The sequence below is a fragment of the Aplidium turbinatum genome, chromosome 1, assembly GCF_918807975.1.
Source record: "Aplidium turbinatum chromosome 1, kaAplTurb1.1, whole genome shotgun sequence".
NCBI lineage: Eukaryota > Metazoa > Chordata > Ascidiacea > Aplousobranchia > Polyclinidae > Aplidium > Aplidium turbinatum.
This window is the reverse complement of record NC_137472.1, coordinates 37,517,662-37,541,364: the sequence shown is the minus strand read 5'-3', so window position 1 is coordinate 37,541,364 and position 23,703 is coordinate 37,517,662. Positions and strand designations below refer to the sequence as shown.

Below are 23,703 nucleotides of genomic sequence, written 5' to 3'. Positions count from 1 at the left end.
TATAAATTAAGTTCTAAAATTTTTTTGAAATACTGTTGTGAGTGTTAGCCTAGACAAATGATTTAAACGTCTAGACTTTAGGGAAAAAAACTGTTGATTTGTTTTCTTTTTTCTAAATTACATTTATTTTCTTTGCATAGCCTACTTCAGATAAGACAATCAAAGCTTATCTCACAAGATAGAATTTTGTTTAATATTTTCAATAGCGATAACTGATAACATCTTGTCTGTAAAAAGTTAAACAATTTCAAATATTTTAAGAGTTTAAACGTTTTCCAATTTCTTTTTTTTTTTGTATAGGTTTAGTCCCTTTTGATTAAAATAATAATTGGAAGCTTGGTATGCAGTAGCCTAGCAACTAATATCAGCAGCAGATATGGTAAATGTGCTTTTTGATCGTTGAGGTTCTTGGGAACCTACGAAGTCAACATTAGAACTGTTGTTTTCCATTTACAATTGATTTTGGTGTCAAATTTGAAAAACTAAAACTATTTTCTTGTTCGTCTCTGCACATTTTTTGTAATAACCGAGTTTTACTAACCTTGATTTGTTTTCTGTCACTGCACGCTATGAGTTAGGCTGGTATAAGTAGCCTACTAGCTTACAGCACTATTTATTTGTTTTATTTATTTGCAATCAGACACAAAGTCCATAGAATTCAAATTTTTAACAGTCATCACACAAAATATCAGACTAACACAACATCAAGCAGGCTACATCAAACAACGTACAAAATACTGTTGTAGTGAATATAAAATGTAGAATTAAAATAGTAATCAGAAGACATAATATTGCGCAAAAGTGGATTAATTGATCTTTTGCAACGTTCTACAAATGCATAGCAATTTTTTCTTAATAGAACATCAAATGTTAACATGTCGTTCTGTACCTGATGGTACTCTCTAGCACTGTCGCATCTTGACAACTTGTGGATAATTCTGTATCATACGAGTCGTTGTAAGCAACTCGTATGCGATTTAAAGTAGAAGTTTTATAGTTACACCATAGTTGCGAACCATACATTGGCATACAATATGATTGGTACATTACATTTTTAACTTCGGTAGAGCAATTTCCAAAATTGGACGTAAGCTGATTGGCAGCGACATAAAGAGATCGCACTTGCCTTTTAATATGTGCGTCATCACTGATGGTATCATCAATCAGTATACCTAAATATTTCACTTGTCTAACAAATTTAATTTGTGTATTGTACAGCCGCATGCATGGAGAAGTCAAAACTTTAAATTTATAGCCTATCTAAAAGTATCTGTCCATAAGTAAGCAATGATCAAATCTTGCGTAAAGTCAGAAAAATTATGTTTTTGTTAACTTCTTTTTAGGTTATAACAAAGATAATAGTGGATAGGCTTACGTACATAGAAAGAAATTTAGTTGCATGAGTTGTTGTTAAATGAAAAGCCTGCATGAAAAAATTGTTAAATTCTACAAAATACATTGAAGCTTTAAAGTAGGCTACAACATATACTTTAAAGCTGATATGGCAATGCTTTATTATGTTGTACTACTGTATTTAAAAAAAATACAATATAGTCCTGCTGCTCAGCAGGACTAGGGTAGACCTACTTTTTCTTGATAAACTTAAAAAGCAAATGATGGTAATCATCATGTTTTATATTTCACTTATTGCAACAATATATACTACACTATGAATCACATTATGCATCACAACAGCCAGTTGGAATCAGCGAAAGGTCATAGTCATTGAGTCAGCTGCCTCAGCTGGTTGCATTTATTTTGTCATTAAGTGTCTGAGATTTAAACCAACATCTTTTTAGGATTGTGCAGGCGTTTTCACTATTTAGTCACACAGCCAACTTCCCTTTTTAATCAGGCATTGTTAATTAGAGAACATGAACAGCATATTAATGAAATTCATTTTTAACTTGCAAAAACAGCAATTCATTTCTTTTTGCATAATTTCGTGGCAATATGTATTAGTTTCAAGAGTAATTTAAAAGCAATATTTCTGTGCTGTGTTGCACATGCTTTTGATTTTTGGCACTGCAAACTGCAAGTATTATTTCATACTAATTTAAAGGCCTCATTTTTAATAGACTACTTTACTCTGCTGTGAAGTGTAGCATAACTATATGTCAGTTGGTTAAACAGCTTGTTGTTGCAAACATTGTTTAAAGCGTGTCAGCTAGGAGTAGTAAAACTCAAATTTAAAATGTAGCTAACCTAAAATTTGAGCTAAATATAGTTTAAACTGCAGTTTGACCTGATGAAGTCATTGCAGAAATGCATAGAAAATGTGCTTACTTACTGCAAAAAGATTTAACTTACAGCAAAGTGATACCTAATGAATGAGATATAGTTTATTTTATTTTCCTGATTGTGAAACAATTGTGCTTGAGTTTGTTTTTTGTCATAATGATATGTTTAAAGTGAACGGCAAGGAAGTGTTACAAGATTTACTAAAATTGCATGTTACCTAATTGTTATTATTACTATTTATGTATATTAGACAAGAATGTCCATATTTAAATCACACAAAAAAAGAAAAATACAGTACAAAAAAAAAGTTATAGGTTACAGTAGTATACATGCAGCTATGGTCTAAAAGTAATTGAAATGAAATTACAAGCTCATTTTGTTCAAATAACCAACCAGTAAGATTTAAAGTTAGCAAATAATGACTGTTGACATCTTTGTGCCATGGCAGCCATCAGCGCCAAGTAACAGCATGCATAGCCTAGTCTTATTGTATTGTAATTTATATAACTAGCAAAGTGTACTAATAACTATTTCAACTAATAACTAGCAAAGTGTAATTGATACAGGCTGCAGCCTAATATGTACAGTTCATTTGTTTTAGTATTGGCTTCATATGTTCGCAGTAATGTTTCCCTTTATAAAAAAATTATATAGATCAGTTTGTTTTTATTTGGACCATCACAATGATAAACAATATATGCCAAGCATAGTAGAGGTCTAGAAAAAGACAGAGGTGACAAAATGCAAATGTTATAATGTTCTTGATACCGAAACAGGATAATCAGTTTAAAATATGGCAAGGACAGACAATCATAAAAGCAGACTTCGTAGAAGCTTTGTATGATGCAGGTCATTTAAAAAAAAAACTTTTAACTGAATAATATTGCATCAACTGGCAATTGTGGTGTGATAAAAATGTTTAAATTTGTAGAAAGGCTAAAGTACTATATATACTGTCTGTGCATGGGATGGTGCCTATAATTTTGTTGATGTAAACTATGAAAAGTCATAACTTAGACATATACTGAACGTCATGTTTTTGTTGAACTCTAATTCAATCTGATTAAGATTTAGTATTCAATTGCCTGTCTGACTTCACTTTATCGTAGTGTAGACTGCTGTAGTAGGATTTCGATAACTTTATGATTTAAAGTAAAGTACAATACTCTGTGCTGTAGTGCTACCCATGATAGCAAACAAAGTTATATTATATGTGGTACAATATATACAAATAGAAGGTTAAAATTCATGTAAAATTTCTGCTTATTTCATACAAGAAAGACACTTTTTGTTGATTTTCTGATTAGTGTTCTAAGTGGAGTGGCACACTCCTGAGTAAGCAGCTTTCCCCCTTTGTGAAACAGAGTTTTATTATTTCAAAACACTCTGAAGTGAATAAATTTTTCATAAATAATGGGAAACCATGAAAAACTGAACACCATACTGAAATGTTTGAATATTTATTAGAACTGTTTACTATGAAAGGTGCAATGTTAGTGAAGCAATAAACCTTGTTTGTTTTTGCGTTTGCTTTTTCATCCATTTGATAAATGTTGCTGCTATTTCTGCAGTGGTAGAAAAAAGGATGGAAATCAGAAAAGCAAATCATATCTGGAATGCAAATCAAATATGTGCATATTATGTTGTTTTATCTTACCATTCGATATACTAAAATATGATATTTTTGTTTTGGTATCACTTGCTTTGATACATTAAAAATGTTAAATAGGCTATTCTAGCCTATTTGCATTGTTTAGTAAATTGTGTTTTTTAGTTATCTTTTTGTATAATACCCTTTGTTTCAGTTTCAGCCAGTATATGTATAGTGTTTATAATATCATGGAAAAAAATGAAAGTCGTTTAAGTGATGGACTCAGTGAATTACAACTAGACAATATCAAATGCGAGAATAAAAGCAATGAACCAAGTTTAATTTTACTTGAGGATTTACCAACTGACCTTCTGTCTGAGCGCAGTTTAGCAGAGAGCAGTAAAAATGCAAATATAGGAGATTCAGAGCTGGTGAAAATAACAGACAATTCCACTACAAATGCTATTCAGTCTTCATTACTGTTATATCATCCAACCATTAAAAGTTCATCTAAAGAACCACAGTCTCTTATTGATTCGGAAATACCCTTCATATCACCTCGCAAGGCTGGATCATATTCATGTGTTGCAGAGGATGAGGATTTAAGTATCAGCTCTGCCACTCTGGAAACTGATCCAATTCTTTCTGGTAATCTGCTTTGTTTTATTTTCAATATCAACTTTGTTCAAAAAACTATTTTTTTTCTTTTATGCATTGTATGTTGTCAATAAAAAACTGTAGAAGCCGGAGTTGCATCTATTGATGTGTGCCTACAGTAATAGTTTCTTGTTTTTTTATACGGTACATAATTTGAAGATGATGAGAAAAAAGTGGTTTATTGCTCGAAACTGCATTACTTTTCTTCTGATTCTCTTCAGAAGATCGTTGTCAGAATAAAACCAACCTGTCATCAGAATGAAGTTAACCCAGGCCTTTATTCTAACAAGTTCTTGAAGAAAGTCGCATGAAAATTATTGCAGTTTTGAGCAATGTATATTAAGTTTTCAGATTGTATACCCGTATAACATATGTGCTTTGATTTTGTTTTATAAAAATTTACTAAAATATTTAAGCACATGTATTTTATGTTTAATGGTAATTTATTTTTCTTTAATTATGATGGTTGTTAGCATTTATTACAAAGAGAAAATGAAAGTTAGAACTGTACTTTAGTATGGATTCTTATGCTATTTGACTGATAATAATAATTTTTATTAAAATATATAATTAAAAAGAATGTAAAGATTAAAGGAAAGAAATTATGTCTTTTGAATTATAAGCTGTGTACATCATTTTTTCTCATTTTTGTCTCCCAAGCATTCCAACTGTTACTCTTGTTCTACCATTTCAAATTAAAACAACTTTATGGTTGATAAAAGTTTATAATTTAACATCAACTTGGATAGCCTAGCCTACCACCTGTACCTTATTGAGAATCATAACCGGCATGAAATATGCAATTATAAATAATTGATTAGGGCAATATTTATCATAGGACTGATGAATGTAAAAGCACAACAATATTTTCCTGTCTAATTTCATAATATATTCAACTAACAACTAGCATTGTTTTCAAAGTTTATTGCTTTGTGTTATTCTGAAGTGTGTTGATGACAGTCAATACTCTTCTATAGGTAAATTTTCGAATATTTCTTCACAAATTCAAGATGAGGTTGGTCAGGCTGATGCAAATGAAGAAGTTCTCGGTGAAGATCCTCCATTGCTATCTAAGAAAACAGATGATTCTACCTCTGTTACCTGTTCCAGTCCTTCAAGAAAAAAGAAGAAGAAAAAGAAAAAGTGAGTGTTGGCAATGGTTCAATCACCCGGTGAGGTTGCAAAGCCTACACATAGCGATATGCCATATGATATTGGCAATATATATGCATCTAAAACATTATAAGTTATAAATCAGGCTGAGCTGTCCTGATTTGGTAGGGATGAGTTTGAAAGAAGAAAGACCTCATTAGGTTCAAATTCCCTGGATATTTTAAGCTTTTACATATGCCAGCTTGTCTTTGTTCATTGGATTCATTCACAAAATTTACATTTAGTCCTATTTTGGATTTTCAGCAAAATCTACCGGTTCGTAGTTGATTAAGGTATAAAGCCTGCTTATAAATTTAGGTTAGCCCATACTATAATATTCTTTATCAACTGACTTATTGACTGACTACTATCATTGAAGTTTTAGTAATTGTAGGCTAACAACTAAGTTACTAAAATTAATACTGAAAAGTTTGGGTGTTCATCAGGACAATTATTGTTTCTAGCACTAGTTGCAACGTTCATCTGATGAAATTGAATTATATATAATTCAATCAATTGCCTTCAATCGCACTGCAGTATATAACCTTGTGAAATTTTACTTTGTATGTTATTCGCTCTGAGGATGCGCATTATCATGGTGCGCAAAACGTCAGTGAAGCAATAAACCATCCTGTTTATTGTTGCTTTTACTTTCAATTTCATCAGATGAACGTGTCAACTAGTGCTAAAAACGAAGCTAAGTTACTATTTACAGTCATGTTACAACTTTTTATGATGAGATGCGCTCCTTTTCTGAGAGTTCAGGAATATCAATGTTAATAAGTTGTTCCAGTTTGCACTGCAATCTCATGTTATTTCAGATGGATTGGAATCTGTACTTCTAACTGCAAATATGACAGTGGTAAGCAAGTTTATGACTTAAAAAACAAAAGTTATGCATTTGTCATCTGAGAATTAAAAGAACTGAACGGTTTGTAAGAAGCTTGCACTCGCTGTGGAAAACCTCATTTTGTTGTCTGTTGCCTTTCAACACTTTAAGCAATTTTCAAAAGTTTTACTTTTCCAAAACAAAGAACTTGTCTATCAATCCCCTTGCCATGATCAATTTTTCTGATTTCACCATAAATTGAAGCTAATTTGTTTGGGTTGTTTTGGTCAACTACCTCCGCTCGACTAATGTAATGAACATTTTGTAATTCGCATTCACTCGGTAGCAGTTGTTGATCGGTCTCCATGGACCGATAGAAATTACATTTGTTTTCTATTAATTTAGTGCACTTTTTTTTAGTTCGACGAATGAGCAGAAAATACGGAATGCGAGAGGTAGGTGAAGATGAGGAATGGACCATCTTTTGGACGGATTATTCCGTTTCTCTGGAACGGGTGATGGAGATGAGAAGATTTCAGGTACCGTAGTTCTTGCTTTGTCAGTAAATTATTGCTGTGCTGAGTCTTGTTATCACCGGTTATAGGCAAATTGTTCGTAAGCAATTGTTCGTAAAACAATTGTTCGTAAACTGTTTTTCGTAAAATGAAATCCATAAAACAATTCTTCGTAAAGCATTTCTTCGTATACATCAAATTTTAACTGCATGCACGAAAAAATGGTTTAGGAAGAATTGTTATACGAAGAATTAATTTTACGAACAATTGTTTTACGAACAATTGCTTTACGAACAATTGCTTACCAACAATTTGTCGGACACCGTTATCACCCATACCGTGGAAACCAGTTGGCAATTGTTTCATTACAATGCTGTCCACTGACGATTTTGATTTATCATTCATGCAGAATATGACACTGTCTTCTTGAAGTAGTCCTAAATGCCATCTTTATATTGTTCGTTTAAATCTTTTTGTTGAAGAAGAGTAACTTCATTTTGAAAGTAGCCTATACCGTATCTATTAACAAACCATCCATGCACATCAAAATGCGAAATTTCATTTCTAATTTGTAGCCTATTTGTTTGCTCTTGGCTTAGTTCAATTTTCTAGTTTGAATTCCGTGTTCACATAAAAAAAAACAATGATTAAATCAAATATGCAGAGTTTGTTTATCAAAATATTAAGGAAAAACTTCAAATAACAATCAGCCGAACTTGGTAGCATTTAAACCACCTGTTAGGTTATGTGCGTTGTTCGTTTCAAAAGCAGCTTTGATAGTCGTGACATGATGCGAGCGTCCGATGTTTACATAGCAAACATAGCCGTGGTTGATACAGTGAGTCTGTCAACTGAGGATGTTTGCTTGATGTGTTTAGAAAATCAATCACTTCCCGGGTATGAATGAGATATGTCGTAAGGACTTTCTAGCCAGAAACCTCAATCGACTCCATAAACTTTTCCCAAAAGAATACAGTTGCTTTCCTAAAACCTGGTGCCTTCCTGCAGAGTGAGTAGATTTTAGAGCTGAAACGAGCCAAGTTATAGCAGTTTTACTTTCCAATGTTAAGTTTTCTTTGGAAAATATTTTACCCCCCTCCTTTTGCGAATGTCGATGATTGAACTACATTTTGTTTCAAACAGAAGTTGTTTTCAATAAAGCTCTCCTTTGTGTTCGTGAATGGCCGTAAAAATTGGGCATGTCTGATCAGGTTTGGACCAGTTATAACCGGCTTTGCCACATACGATTTTGTTGTTGCACGTTTCTTTGAATAATCCTCAATATTGTAATTGATGTAAAGGCCTGGGAAACCAACGGGACTGATTTCAATTGTTTGTTTCCACTTGATGAAGATTGTTGAGAGGTAAAATTAAACCACGGTGCCGGAAAATACAAGTTCTTTCTTTTATTGTAAGTGCTTTTTCTCATTTGTATGTGCAGACTTAAACTTACTAATTTCAAACAAACATCACAGCTACAGCGATTTTCAAGCCTATTGTCGGTCAAAGAAGAATAAGACTTTCATCTGCAAGCCAGAAAGTGGTTGTCAGGGAAAAGGAATATTCTTAACAAAGAATCCCAAAGACATAAAACCGGGAGAACATATGATATGCCAACAGTATTTAAACAAGGTAAACATATATACTGTATATCATGTAATAGTATATAAAAACACAAAGTTTGTACCTGCTCTGTGATGTTCTCTCACACAACTTGGAAACATTTTGTGCAGAAACCTGTGTAGCCCAATCATGTATTAACTGGTTGTAGTCGGTTTTCGGAAGAAAGATCTCTGAAATAATTTTTTGGTTTCAACCGTTCAATCAATTTTTTGAATTGTGCAAAAATATAAAAAACGAATATTTTCAGTGTTTGACAATTGATGGATTCAAGTTCGACTTCCGACTGTATGTTCTTGTCACTTCTTGCGACCCCTTGCGCATATTTATGTACAAAGAAGGTCTGGGAAGGTTTGCCACCAAGAAATACCAAGAACCGAACAATCATAACTTGGTAAGTTTGGTTTCGAATTTTCACTTTCATTTGCTAAACTCTCCTAGCTTCTCTATCCTACAATCTTGGAAAACGAGCGTAGTTTTTTTTTCAGTTTTTTTTTCGCAAATCAGTTTTTTTACATCCATTCAACGTTGCAAACGCTGCTTCTCAATTAAATTGTGCTTTCGCGTGTGGCCAACTGGTGTTGTCAGCAAAGGATCGTCATTACTCAAGTAGAAAAATTTACCATTTTACATCGTTTTCACGTCTGACAATCATGCTACCTGGGTTAGACATTTCAATGTTACTACTCCGTTAAACCTTTTCAATTATAATTCATTCTTTAGGTCGACCACTGTGTAGCAAATATTTGTGTTCATCTGTTTAAGTCATGTTTTGAAAGTTTGACATAAAATTATTAAAGTTTTTGTTTTAGATCAGTCGTCATTTTTGTTTGCTAAAAGCATTGAGTAGCTTTTCCAGACATGATTTATACAACAAGATAAAGTTTACTTAGATGGAAAAAATTCAGTTATATGTACTTGTTGCTGTCATTCAAAAAATATTATTTTCCTCAATTGTTTTGATTAACCGAAATGTGTATGACCTTTTGTCAAATTGCTATTCTTGCTGTGAGTAAGTTACATCTCATTGTTATTTTTTAATATACCCGGAACCTGGAACAATACCAAAGAATGCGTTGATAAAATTTTCTAAACTTACTTGAACTTGAAACTATATTTTTAAAAAGCTCAATATTCATGTATCTCATGACAGTGGCATTTCTTTACATTTGTAGGCATCGTTCTGTTTTATTGATATTGTGATCATTGTTCATGCCCATATGATGAACTGTCATATGAACTCTCAATGATGACTTTGTTCATTTTTCAACATTTCTTTTAGGAAGAGGTCTGCATGCACCTCACCAACTATGCCATCAATAAAAACAGCGATGACTTCATCAGAGATGACGAATCAGGAAGTAAAAGAAAGTTAGCTACAGTGTGCCAGTGGCTGGAAGAACATGGTCATGATGTGGAGAAGATGTGGGCCAGTATCGAGGTAAGAAAGCAAGTGCTTGGTAGAAGTTTAAAATCGTTTTTATCAACGAGAAGATATGAACTATTGTTGTACATACTGTAAGTATTGCAAATTTAATAGGCAGTGGCGCCGGCAGGGGGGGGCAGGCGGGGCAGCTGCCCCCCCAATGTTTTGGGCATCATCTTTTTAATTTTTTTTTTTTTATTAATACATATTAATATTTTTTTTTTTAATATTTGGATCCCAACCTCAAGTAAGTCAACTCAAGTTGCAAGGGGGGGGGGGGGGGTAAAAGCTCTCTCTTTAAAAAAAAGTATGGAAAACTTTGATGACTGAATTGTACAGTAGATTAAAAGATTTTCTACAGAAGCAAAGATATAGACTTTTTAAAGTTTTAACTAACGTCACATTGATGTAGAAAAATAACAACCTGTTAAAATTTTGATCCCTCACACTCCCATGACTTCTTCCGCGCGCATTTTGGCATTGGTTGCTTGCAGTGATTCTTTCACTTAAACAAAACGTTTTGTTTTAGCAGTTTTGAGTTGTCCGATTCTTAAGTTGTAAAGGAGACTCAATTTCTCCAATATTTATCATTTATGTTTCTTCTTTAATCTCAGCAGAGCATAAAACTTGTAAAAGTTTTTCATCCATACGACGTCATGAATGAAATTATATCTCAAATCAGCGTAATGACGTGACATCTTCTAAACATTTTACCGAATAATAAATTAACAAATTCGATCGTCAAAAGTGGTTTGGTGGTGGTAAATATTACGTAATGAAAAAAATGTGATAAGGTTGAAAGACATTACGTCATGTATTTTCAATACAAATATGAAGTTTAAAACTTATTCTTTTGTTCATAGTCGTAATCCACCTTCGAAGCGGTACTACAAAGAACAATTTTCGATAAGGGGGGCATCAAGAATAAGTCGACATGACTTTTAACCCTTAGAAGGTTGGGCTCCTGGAGTCTTGCTCAGTTTGGGGGGGGCTGTCAATTCTTCTTATGCTTTAGGAGTGATATCTCGGTTATTTTGGCATGGTTTCAAAATTTGGGATTCACTTTGTAAAATTATTCACGCTGAGCATATCCGAAAATTAAAACTATGTGAATTTTAGAACTGCTCATATACGTTGAAATGTTGAAGTCACTTATGAGTGTAATTTGTAGCGTGAGTTTACACATTATTTTTTGGTAGAGTAATGAAGAACGTGCATAGTAATGTTGTGATTAATTTTTTTTACATTATTTTACATACAGCCAATGCCCTTCACGCTGTGAAACAGTTAGGATTAACGAGACATGGGCCAAATTAATTAGGCTACTTTCATCCAGCTGGTGGGAAAATGTTTCACAATAGAATATGAAATATTTCAAAGGATGTGCTGAGAAATGCCTGATGTTTTTCAATTTATACCCTTTATTCGCTCAAAATTTCAGCTCAATAGAGGTGAATAAAAGTTAGGAAAAGTCAAGAAATCTCGTAGTCGCAGCCTCAGTAGTTTTAGAGATACAACTGTTGATACAAAAAAGTTGAATTGACAGCCCCCCCCCCCCCCCCCCAACCTTCAAAGGGTTTGCATTGAGTCAACAGATCTATGCCTGGTTTACGTCAGCTCCGGGGATCAGTGAAATATAAGGTTGTCATCTTCAGTGCAACAAGACCATTGATTGATTGGTTTAGTGAGAATTCGTAGTCCCATTGCTTTCATTTTGAGTGATCATACTGATTTTCAATTTATTCCTACAAGACGTTACGTAATGAAAAAATATATAACTAAGGTTGGAAGACATTACGTCATGTTTTTTCAATTCAAAATGAAGTTTAAAATTTATTCTTTTGTTCATAGTCGTAATCCTCCTTCAAAGCGGAATTACAAAGAACAATTTTCAATAAGGGGGGCATCAAGAATATGTCGACATGACTTTTAAGGTTTACGTCAGCTCCGGAGATTAGTAAAATATAAGGTTCTCATTATCGTGATTGTAAGCCGAGGGAAATTTTTTCTCTAAAAAACAGATTCCCGGAAAGTTAAAATTTTTTTCCAGCCCTGGTAGAAAACAAAAGAAATTAAATAATATACCACTGTCTTGCACCAGTGGCGTAGCCAAGGGAAGGGGGTTCGGGGGTTTCAACCTTTCAAATTGAATTTACGGATGTTAATACATTGTTTACAAGAAAAGTTGTAGCCTATGATGTAGTTTCTCGTCAAACTGTGCAAGGATGCAAGCCATCTGCAACTGCTGAGATCGCCTGTTCGATCTAGATTAACATCTAAACAGCTATTCGTTATACAAAACTTGAATATATCAGAAATAGCCTAAAGTAACTTCATTGTCTCAAAGCTTTTTGTTTGACACTCATCAAGATGTATGACCTCTATGACGTTACATTTTCTAAACTTTGGGTTGACTTCAGAGCATAAAAGTTAGTGACTTAATGGAATAAGATCGTTTTTTGAATCAACCAAGGAGAAAATTGACCAAATAAAACTGTATTAATCTCGCAAAAAAAAGCAATCAACCTATGTCTCTAAAGCAAAGTTTGCCTAATTTTAAACGAAACTGCATTAAAAGAGCGAGTTTTGCCAGTACCAAACATTCAAATATCTCAGTCTGGAATTAGCAACAAGAAAACATAGAAACTTAGCTTTATTTTCGAAAAATGCCGAAGAAAACATGATCTTATCCTTTTGCTATGCCACCGGACAGCACCATTTTACAGGAATATTCATACCCACAATTTTGTTGAAAATGCTCTCAGAATGCACCAAACTGAAAGTGATTTTTCAAAATTTTCTGGGGGAGGCCCCCCAGACCCCCCGCCGCTAAGTGTCGCCTTCGGCGAACACGCCATCGGGCTTCGCCCGCCGGCTGTCAACACCCCCCCTTTCAAAATTTTTTACTATGCTACTGTCTTGCACTGTCAATATTTTGCCCCCCCAATGTTGAAGGTCTGGCGGCGCCACTGTTAATAGGGTGTTATTGCAGACAGCTTTGAATGTTTGGAGATGCTTTAAACTACTGATGCAGGCACGATCACCCGAACAGCCAGTTTGCAAAATTTCCGATTGTTATAAAGTGTTGCTGCTTGTAGATTTAGTCCATTATGTAGGTGTCACCGAATGGCACAGGCCAAGCGTTTAAGCATAGTTGCTTAATCCTTTCGTTTCTTTGTTTGCAAAGCCGAGTGCTTAACCAATTAAGTTATTGCGGCTGGCAATTCCCATGATAAATTAAAAGCCATTGAATTATTTCAATTTTAATATAGTTTATCAGCAGAATTTTGTGGAAAATTTTTTGCAGCATTGCAGAATTTTGTGTGAAAAAATGCTATTGTCTTCTGAGGAGTTTTCCTTGAATAATTTAATAAAACTTAACGTTTATGGTATCTCCATCCTTTCATTCAGGACGTTGTCATCAAGACCTTGATCTCTGCTCATCCGATTCTGAAACATAATTACCGGACCTGCTTCCCAAACCACTTACGCGGCAGTGCTTGCTTTGAAATACTTGGCTTTGATGTGATGCTGGACAAGAAACTCAAGGCCTGGGTTCTCGAGGTTATTTATATTTTCATCTATAATATGCTTTCCTTGGAGCGGATAATAGCGAATTGTTTGAGTTTGTTTTGGGGGACTAGCTTTCTTTGTATGACGTAGACTAAATTCGGAATTACAAAAGAAAAATTAAACTGCTTCAAATAGATTTCGTTATTTGTTGACCAAATTGGTTTAAGTTTATTGTTTTTGTGTTTATTTATTTTGTGATCGTTAAAACTATATCATAACCTTAGTAGCATGTTCTTTTGAGTCTTTCTCCTTTCATCTGAGATAATTTTCAATAGACTGTAGCAGTAGTAGTAGTAGTCCATCTTGCCTATACAAATTCTCTTAATAGTGCTTTGGATTTAAGGCAGTGGTTCTCAACCTTTTTGTTTTGGCGGACCCCTTTGGTACCTTCGAAGCGGTCGCGGACCCTTAAAAAAAAATTTCTGAAATTTTGGTATATCGCTTCTCCTATAATGGAATCAAATATTTCATAAGTTTCGAAAGGACACACTTAGAAGAATTTTCTGAACTCGCAACGCACTTATGACGATTGATGACATTGACGAAGTTATGTTATGAGCTATGGTGGCACACAGCATCAAAAATCAGTAATCTATATGTTGATTAGATGTTTTTTAATAAATTTTATCAAAAATCAATAGAATTTTGCGACCGTTACAAACAATTTCTCCCTTTTTTATATATAATATATAGTATAAGTAAAACAAACGTAGTTCTTTGACAATTTGTTAAGCTTATAAATTACGATGTTAATTTTAACAGTTTGATTCTAAAAATTGACTAAGGCTGTTGACCAGGCTTTATATTAATTTGTTATAATCTTTGTCATTGCAAAACTGTCAGTGGTGATAGACTGCTGACTAACGTTTGCATTTCTAAGTTAAGCATTGATCAATAGACTGCTGTCTCAAAAGGATTGAGTTGAACAAAGCCTTATTAAAAAATTAATTCATTTAGCCTATATATGATATTTTTTTTGTTAAGAAACCAAACCTTTAAACTTTCAAAGGACATCGAACAAGTTCGTTGGGAAGTACAGTTTGAAAATCACAGTAATACACAAATAAAGCACAACCAACCAATTTTTGAACTTCGTGATTTATCAATCATACTGTAAACTGGGAACTTTTACGGACCCCGGTTGAGAACCACTGATTTAAGGTAAAGTTAACCTGCTTAGACCTTAGCGAAGTTTTAGCGTTGGAAAGTAGACAAGACAAATATTTTCACTTTGCGCTTTTAATCAAAGTGCGTGCCATGCCTCCTACATCCGTGTGTGATAATATCTTACGTCATTTTTAGCTGATTTTGAGAGTCACTCCACTTCGCACAGGACAAGGTTGTGGATTGCTCTTGTATTGCTATTTGTGGAATCAACTTGTTATTACAGCAGTGTTTGATTATGCGATTACTCTTAGCAAGCTCTTAGGGATAATCTCTATGTAAACGTTTGAACGCTTGTTTGCTGGTTTGATCATGAAAATGAACTTGCATTTATTGCTGAGCAAGCCGTTAAGTTTTTCGTTATTTGCGCGTTATTTAACATCGCATGTTTGCAATAGTTTTAAACGTTTCAGAAATAAAGCACCTACCAAGGTTTGTGAACACTGAACAGTGAACAGGTTACGCATGTGTTGGTTTAATAACTTTCACTGATGTTGAATATTCGCAGTGTGGTAGAATGGTTCAAAAGGGTATCATGGATCATCTACGGTCTGCCAAAAGAAAGTTGGTCAAGGTTTTATGATTTAAAAAGATAAAATCACACCCTGTGCGATATAAGTCTCATTTTCTTCCTACAGGTTAACCACTCCCCGTCGTTTCACACGGATGCGAAGCTGGACAAGGAAGTCAAAGAGGGATTGCTGTACGATGCCTTCAATCTCTTAGACCTCAGAGCGGTGGATCGTAAGAAATGTTTAGAAGAAGATAGAAGAAGAGTCAAAGAGAGGCTGATGACGAAACCGAAGTCTAGAGAATCTAGGTAGGTAACACGAAGACGATTTAAAATTGAAATCGGGCTGAGAAAGTCTCTTATGGAGCTTAATCCCGATAGTTTTCCGCTTTTACAGAGGGTTTGAAACTCTGATGGTACGGTTTGACAATCAATGGCAGTGCCATGTTTCCTGCACTATTTATTTACATTCATAATCTTATATTTGTTTTTGTAGATATTGTTCCACATCACAAAGTTTGCAATTGTCGTTTTCATTGTTCCGTAAAATTCTGCACACTAGTTTCATCGTTACGAGCAGGGATTTAAATTTTCTGGCACGTTTATCTGTTGTCTCAGACTTGAGGAAATGAAGACAACGCAGCAACAGTATTTGGAATCGTTGGAAAAATATGAAAACGAACATCTGGGCGGCTACAGACGAATCTACCCCGGTCCAGGCCACGAAAAGTATAATCAGTATTTCGAGAACAGCTGCTCCTTGTTCCAAACCACAACAGCTGCAAAGGCGAGAGAAGAAGCAGCCAAGTAAGCATTGAAAAATTTGACTTGATGAGAGAGAGAGATTAGCCATCCATAACAATACAGTGGTGATGTGTTTTAGTGATACAAGCCGTGCCGCGTACGCGGCTGCTTGTGACTTTTTCGCCGCGTGGAAGGTTGAAATGACAAAGCCGTGCCTCGCCGCTTGCCGCGTAAACTTTCAAGAAATTAAACTTTCGTGAACGTAAACTTTCAACTTTTCAAGAAAATCAGTTATGAAAGTTTAAATTTAAATTGGAATTGGAAACACGGATCAATTTTTTTCCTTCGGAAACCCTAAGCTTTGAAAGCTATGCAAATGGCTTGCAGTTGACAGGGTTTTTGGGGCTGGCTTGTGAGGGAAGCTGTACTAGTGTTTTTGGTTAATAGTAATAATATATGAGATGTTGTATAGGCCTAGCGCAACTACCGCATTAGTTACTATAACAGTTAGCCCAGTGAGTTCAGGCTATAAGTTTTACTCTGTCTGTGTAGGGTAGTTCATAAAACCACTGACATTAAAATTGCATTATTGCTTACAATAAGTGTTCAAAAGTCCTGATACTGGATCCAGGAACATTCTATTTGAAAAAGCATGACGTCTTAGAACTTAGATGCATTGCTGATAAGAGAATATGATCTGGTTAGCCTAGTCAATTAGTGCACAACTGTACCAGTAGGTTACCAGTTATGTATATACCATGGGTGCTTTTTGCCACAATTAACTTTCTAAAAAATAACGCGTTAAAAAATGTTTTGAAAATTTTGTAATTTGCGGTGTGCGGTGCGGTGCACTGTCAAAATTCCAGATTAATTGCGATGTGCGGATAGGTGATTCAGTTGCGGTGCGGTGTGCGGATAAAAATTTTGGGTTTGCTGCATCTCTAATGTGTTTTATGTTTTAGCATTTTGTGAATATTTGGTTGGTAGCGTCTAGCGTGTAACAGATATCCGTTCAAAATAAAACATTCATCATAGCTCAAAAAGGTTGCACAATTTTTCTAGTTTAAAGTATAGACCACATTCAGCGACACAATGAGCATGATATTCGTATAATTGTTTTCCAAAAGTTTATTAATCATTGAATGAGTAGAGACAAAATATTAACATGAACAACTGTTCTTCCTACCAACAGAGCCCAGAGAGAAGAGATCCGGGTCAAGCAGGAGAAACGGGAGGCGATGTTGAAAGGACGTCCCTACAGACCTGACAATAAGAAAGAGGCAGGGGAGGCTGGAGGAGACAAGAGACATTCCTCAGGAGTTGTTCCCTTCCGACATCGACCCATCACGAGGCAGCTAGCGGTGAGTTGGTTTGTCAGAACTAATTTTTTAGATTCTAAAAGTTTGAGATGTGAAGTCATTGAACCTTGCAAACAAGAACAGTACTTTATGGAACTTGGTAAAAAAGTAAACACCCACTTGTTTATGGAAAACATTGATTTTTTTTAGTGTGAATATTTTAGCATCTTTTTTAAATCTTAATTTACAATGGCTAATCTTTGAGCTAAACATAGAGCTGTACGATTTTCTCAAGCGTTGATAGAGAATTGCGCGTGTGTTTCTTTTAAAATAGTTTTTAGCTTTGTTCTTTGGATATTGGCGCCTAGAACTGCATTGTAAGTGAGATTCCGCAAAATGCATTGTTCATTGTAGACATGTCCTGCAGATTTGTAAGTTTTCATTGTTGTGCCAGCCGTTGTTTTCTTCAATAACAAACTAAAAGTATGAGGTAGTTGATGTCTAGACCCAAATTTTCAACTTAAAAGTGTCATGTTGAAAGATGTATTGTTTCTTTATACAAACACGAAAAACGAGACGAAAGAAAGTTTTTTCAAAGTCGTGGTTTATCACCAAATGCCAACCAACGTTGTGTGCCAACGGCTCTCTGACGTATCTCACTTGAAGTCCTTAAGTCTGCACTCTGTGATTGTTGAGCGCAAGTGACTGACAATGTGATGTGAAGCCATCCACACTTTCAGCTGTGTCAATACGCTTTGTTGCGTAACGTCCTTTCATACAAAGAAGTAAATTGCGATTGTACATGAAAAAGATATAAACATCTGTATCGTTGACTAATTGCAAAGTATTTTTTGAAAGCGGAAATTGTTGCTATATTGAAATGTTCCCACGTTGCAACAAATGGATCTTTTTTTCATTGATTTAACGTCTGCATTCTGCAAACCATGAATCAGCCTCAAAATGAATAATATTGTTAGCGGGGGTAGAGCTTCGACAGAGAGTCCACTTAGTTTCTTTACGTACATACACGCTACATCGTTTTGCATTAGCTCTTTTTAATTCAAAAAGTTGTTACGTTTTTGTATTATTTTTTTTCTTGGCACGTATTGTCATTTCTAGTATTAGTTTTGCAGTATTTCTTTCAATTTGGTCTCACTCTCATTGACCTAATAGGGCTGACAGGAATCCACAAACTTTTGTCATTTTTCTGATGTTATGTAGTTTTTGCAAGCCTATTGATATATTCTACAGTCTTGATACCGACTGTATTTAGGTTCCCAAACTAAGATCTGATTTAATGTTTGATGACAAAATGGCTATTTAAAACTTTTTTCTATTTATTTCGGACAAATATGTATAAATTGCACAGTTATCGCTGTTTTTGCAATCGTGCATATCAATAATAAGAAATTGATGGTCTGAGACGGGACTTTTTCAAGCGTTGTCCTGATCAATATACAAGACACAGATAGGGCTTGTCGTCCAACACTGACTGCTGATTCTGTTATTCGTAAGATCCAGGAACCAGATAGTGACCTTCAACCCAATCTTGACGATTTTGTTTGTGTTGGTTCGTACCAAATTGATTCCGAAGGCAGTTTTAAGGACAACGTTTTTGATCAGCTCCTTTGTCCACTTTTGTTTATTTTAAATTATGTGTTTCAGACTCTTTCTCGCCAATACACACCAGAAGCTGAAATAGTCGTCGACACATCGAAACCCGTTGAGATCAGTGAAGATGAGGAATTGGAAAGGATAAGTGGTTTATTGCAGCGGGACTCTCTCATCCGAAGCCTTGGAGTGGTGGAGCAAGTCCATCGCTTACTCCACTGCACTCCTGGTACAACTGGGATCACCAAAAATGTTTTACCCCAGGTACAGTTTTCATAGTTTATAGTGCATGATTATATTTTGTTGAAAATCAACAGGCTAAACTAAATCGTTTGGCCATTGCTGCTACATCGCAATTTCTGCTGTTGTTGCTGATCTTACTCGGAAATCTTTAGTTCAATCTGATCTAAAAATAAACGCTTCAAAATGTAGATACTAAATTCATGAAATGGGATTGAATGGGATTGACCAAGCGTTCAAACCATTCTGCTGCTAAATTAGCGTATGTTTATAAATTTGATAGAGAAGGCCTCTTCTATACAGTTTTATCCAGTGTCTGTAGACAGAGTAGCTGCGGTGTAGGACATCAGATTTTATTCTTAGAAACTTAAGTAGCCATGTGCTGTTGAGGGTTTGGTAACTCGTCGCTTTAAGATTAACCAGTGTTCAACTGTGAAGCGATTTCAGTCTAGAAAGGTATAATCGTAATCTAAATATGAAGTGCAGTTTTGGAGATCAGAGATTTTGCTTCAGGTTATTTTGTAAATGCATGATGTTAAAAAAGTTTATTTAGACACTGAGGAACTTTATTTTATGAGGACACCTAACAACAATCAATCACGTAATCTTGACTGTTCACAGACGAACCCCTATCATCCTGGACTATCGCTAGGCGTTTGCAATCTAACGAGTATGGCGTTGCCAGCGCAGAGACGAATGATCTGTGAGCGAAAACCAACCTTCTTCGGATCATCTTTACTTTCGTCAAGTTCCAATCAGCAGCACAGGGTCTGGTACTTGAAAGAGCCCAGGGCCAAGTCAAACCACCTTGGTAAAAAGACAGGCAGGAAAGTACTGACTACGAAGCAAACTCCTACCAGTCGACCACACCACAGCGCAGACACGGGCCGGAGATCTCCGAAGCCTCGTTTTAAATGGTATAATAGAAACTGGTCAAACAAGAACCTGACTTTCACGGGAGACGCAACAAATGTTCAACCTATACTAAGCATGCACAAACAACATATTTTAAGCCCATCTCAGAAGCAGCCAGCAAGTGAAGGCATGATTCCAGCGATCACACAAATGCCGACCAACTCGATAGCAGAGTTAGACGGTTTCTTAAAAGCAAGAGACAGCAGTGCTCACATGAACGGTTGCGAGCGTTAACAGTTCAGCCACATCCAGCACAGGTTCAGCCACGTTTTGAGACATCGGTAGGATGACATTTCATGGGCACGATGGAGTGAGATTCGTTGATGAAAAAATTATATTGGTTCTACGTTTATTCCATGCTTAACAAACACAAAATCAACGTAGAAAGAATGTAATTTTTTGATCAAAAGCTCAACGATTGATGAGTAGCTGCAGCCAGGTTTTGAGATTTTGCGGGCCTGATGTGTTTTATTTATGTCATTGCACTGATATATGTGAAAATTTAAAACTTGTGTTTTTGTATTTTTCAACGTATTAACTCTATGCTGGAAAAATATCTTTGTCTGTTTGAAACAGACAAAAATGTACATAAACTAAAGTTTGTTTTTCTGTTCATAATGCAGTTAAATTAGGTCAATAATAGCCTACCCTAATGGTTGACACTTTTGTCGTATATCTGCAAAAAAGTTTGATTCCTTCTTTTAAATAGAAGCGTTAAAGTTTCTGATTCACGGAATTGATCACATGTATGTGCAATCAACTTTTTTTTCTTCTGAAAACGCGTATTGCCTTTGTGTGTGCTTTACAAAAGCGACAAATACAATCCTTTTATTTTATTGAAGCGTAGCCTAATTTAATTATCTCATCCGATATAGGAATTTGACAAGGTCAGGCACACACTGGATCTGCAGCACCAGCAGCTCGTTCCAAGGACTGATGACGTCATACCGCCTATTGTTATCAACTCAACTTTCCGTGGAGGCCAGAACAATGCTCTCGTCGTGCCGCTTCATAGAAACCCCGTCAACATGTTCGGCGGTAGAAATGGCAGCTTTGCCACCACCCAGTATCATGTTACATCGTACAGCGCTAAGCAGCAGGCCACCAAAGAACATGTTAACCGTATTACGATTCGCACCGGATCAAGCGATCATGCACAGGCCGAGCGCATGTACACGACCCTCAATGCCAAAAACAATTTCTCTACAACTGGCCGAGCGGGCAATTCTCCTAAAGGTTTGGCTTTCACCCCAGGTTTGTATTGCCGCAAATTAGAAAAAGATCACGTCGTCTTCGGTGGCCCTCAGAGGTTTAGCGGTTCCACGTTCAGGAACAATACCACCAACTTTAAGTACCACTCCGATCGAGAAAAGTCCAACAGCGGGACTCACCACTTTCAAAACGGTGTTGTTGGGACCGTACTAGGAAACAAAACCCAGCCTAACTTTACTTATTGTCAAACCAGAAATGTTGCAATAGAATGGCCTTTAAAAAGTGGCTTGAAACTTCAAGACCAAAAGAGAGTGTGTTCCGCTCTAGCGAGCAAAAGAAAGGCACACGGGGTCATGTCTTAGTTGAATAATTGAATCGTCAGAAACTTGATCTCAGTCCATAGCTAGCAACATCTTGTTTTACAAGCGTCAAAATCAATTCTAGAAGTTCATTACTGCCTCTTACAAAATTCTCAAACGATCTGTTGTTTTACGATTTTAAAGATGTTTAGTTGCAAAAATTTACTGAAATGATAAAACCATAGCTAACTGCTCTTGGCTGATGCTGAGCTGCGTCGGAGTCTGCCTCGCTTTCTGACCTAGTCTTATTCTGAAACGATCCCTGTTCCATATCTAGAAAGCTAAAACCTCAATTGCTAAGGTAACAGGGATCAGTTGTCAGTAGATGTTACAGAAAATATATTTCGCACTTATTCAGTGCATCGTCAGTTCTGATAAAGGGCAGTTAAAACCTACAAGTAATGTTTTAAACAACATTACAGTGACGCAATAATGCCAAAACATGAGCGTAAAAAATTGAAAAAGCATAAGCGTAAATATTGAAAAAAATGCTGAATGAAAACTAAACCAAGCCGGCAGTAAAGTAAATTACGTATCAAATATAAATTATAAACTAGAAATGATGAAAGAGCGTTGATAAACCATTTATGATAAAACCATTTACGGAAATATTTGCATTGCAACGGATAAATTCAAGGATAAAGATCAACAAATAACATTGCAAACAAGTTTCGTGTTTGACTCTAAGTTCCTGAGAAATAGTAATATTTCTTGACAGTAGAACTGTGGTATTCGTCACTGTGTTTTTGCTTTGTTTCACTGTGAAGTTTGTGGAGTGTTTTACGGTTTTTGTTTTGATTTTTAGTTCCAACTACTTGCGTGCTATAAACAAGCCTTTCTCTTATTTATGTTTTGTTTCACCCATTTGTTCTTATTTGCCAAAACATTGAAGTTTTTTCACCGCTGGCACAGCTTACTTGAACACGGCCGGATAGCTTGCTACTGTACCGGTATGTGGGTTAATTTCCAAATTGTTATCATCATCACGTGGGTTGCTCCTGGGTCCTACGTCATAATGTGTTGATCAAATGCGAACATTGAGATCTTTCGTGGTTTTGTTTTTTGCCAAGTTTAAGTTTTCAGCTGAAATATGGGTATTGGTTACAACTAATCTAACCACTGCATGACGATACTACCTCCAGGGTGTAGTGGGGAAAGTCAGCTTACATATCACATTTTAATTATCACGTAAATTGTGCTTGGGTATCTCATCTCAAACCCAACGTGTCACAAATATGTTCAAGTGCAAGTATTGCTTTATTTACATAACTTTAGCAATATAAAAATGATGGATTGGTCATAGCTGTAATGATATCAGTTAAGACTCTCAGAAGTTGAGTTACATAGATATCTGGTCGTGTTCGAGTAGATCATGATGCTAGATTAGCCTTCGATGTTGCGTGAACATTTTGTTAAAGTCCTTTGGACATCAACCGTCAATGATATTTTTTGATATTTAATTTGCCAATAAATGAATTCGAAACAAGTCAGTTTTACAGAATTCAACTGTCGGAAACCAGTGCAGTGTGTGCAGAGCCAGTCTGGGTCGTCAAACGTTTTTATTTTTCCATCAGTGATTGTGGGAATATTTATCCTCGTACATAGGCTACAAAGCTTTTTCGTTAGCCTAACCCTTGCAGTTTAGTATACTTGTACTGAAAGTTAAATTCTTTGAACCACTGATGCAGGCTTGGTCTAGCTTGGTCACCGAGGTTAACAGAATGGAAATGGAAGGAAGGCATTCCATGAAATGCGTTGCTTAAGCGCACACCCCGAGAGTCGAACCAGCGTCTACTTGATTTTGCAGTCTTCTTGCGCAAAGCCTGGCGCTTAACTAAATGATCTTACATGGCTTGACATGTTCCCACGTGTAGCGATGGAACCAATAAACAGATAACCTATATCTCTAGATAGTTTTTAAACTTGCTCTTGCATGCAACATCTCAGCCAATAAAGATTGTCATTTTTACACCGTTTCAACGTCGCCAGATGATGTAAAAACAATTTTTACTGGTTGGTATTTTGCTCCAACAATCAATTCATTT

The 23,703-nt window shown here is 35.6% G+C and overlaps 1 protein-coding gene across 2 annotated transcripts; it reads left to right on the top strand.

Annotated features, from left to right (window-relative positions):
- The first annotated feature begins 4,050 nt into the window (after positions 1-4,050).
- Positions 4,051-23,138, top strand: LOC145777509 (tubulin polyglutamylase ttll6-like). 2 transcript variants are annotated; one of them, XM_082588899.1, is made up of 14 exons: positions 4,051-4,480; positions 5,467-5,632; positions 6,463-6,503; positions 6,891-7,009; positions 7,864-7,994; positions 8,461-8,617; positions 8,856-8,999; positions 9,888-10,046; positions 13,443-13,595; positions 15,407-15,588; positions 15,898-16,086; positions 17,216-17,384; positions 18,987-19,196; positions 20,963-23,138. In XM_082588899.1, the coding sequence occupies exons 1-14, from the start codon at positions 4,060-4,062 to the stop codon at positions 21,659-21,661; spliced, it is 2,940 nt and encodes a 979-aa protein (XP_082445025.1). In that variant the 5' UTR covers positions 4,051-4,059; the 3' UTR covers positions 21,662-23,138. The 2 variants fall into 2 exon arrangements, with proteins under 2 accessions (XP_082445025.1, XP_082445035.1); XM_082588909.1 differs by lacking the exon at positions 20,963-23,138 and adding an exon at positions 19,794-20,917.
- Positions 23,139-23,703: the final 565 nt, after the last annotated feature.

Coding starts and splice junctions, on each gene's coding strand:
- LOC145777509 (XM_082588899.1), top strand. CDS start 4,060: ATGTATAGTGTTTATAATATCATGGAAAAAAATGAAAGTCGTTTAAGT. Junction 7,995..8,460: donor ACCTGGTGCCTTCCTGCAGA/GTGAGTAGATTT, acceptor CAAACATCACAG/CTACAGCGATTTTCAAGCCT. Junction 13,596..15,406: donor TCAAGGCCTGGGTTCTCGAG/GTTATTTATATT, acceptor TTCTTCCTACAG/GTTAACCACTCCCCGTCGTT.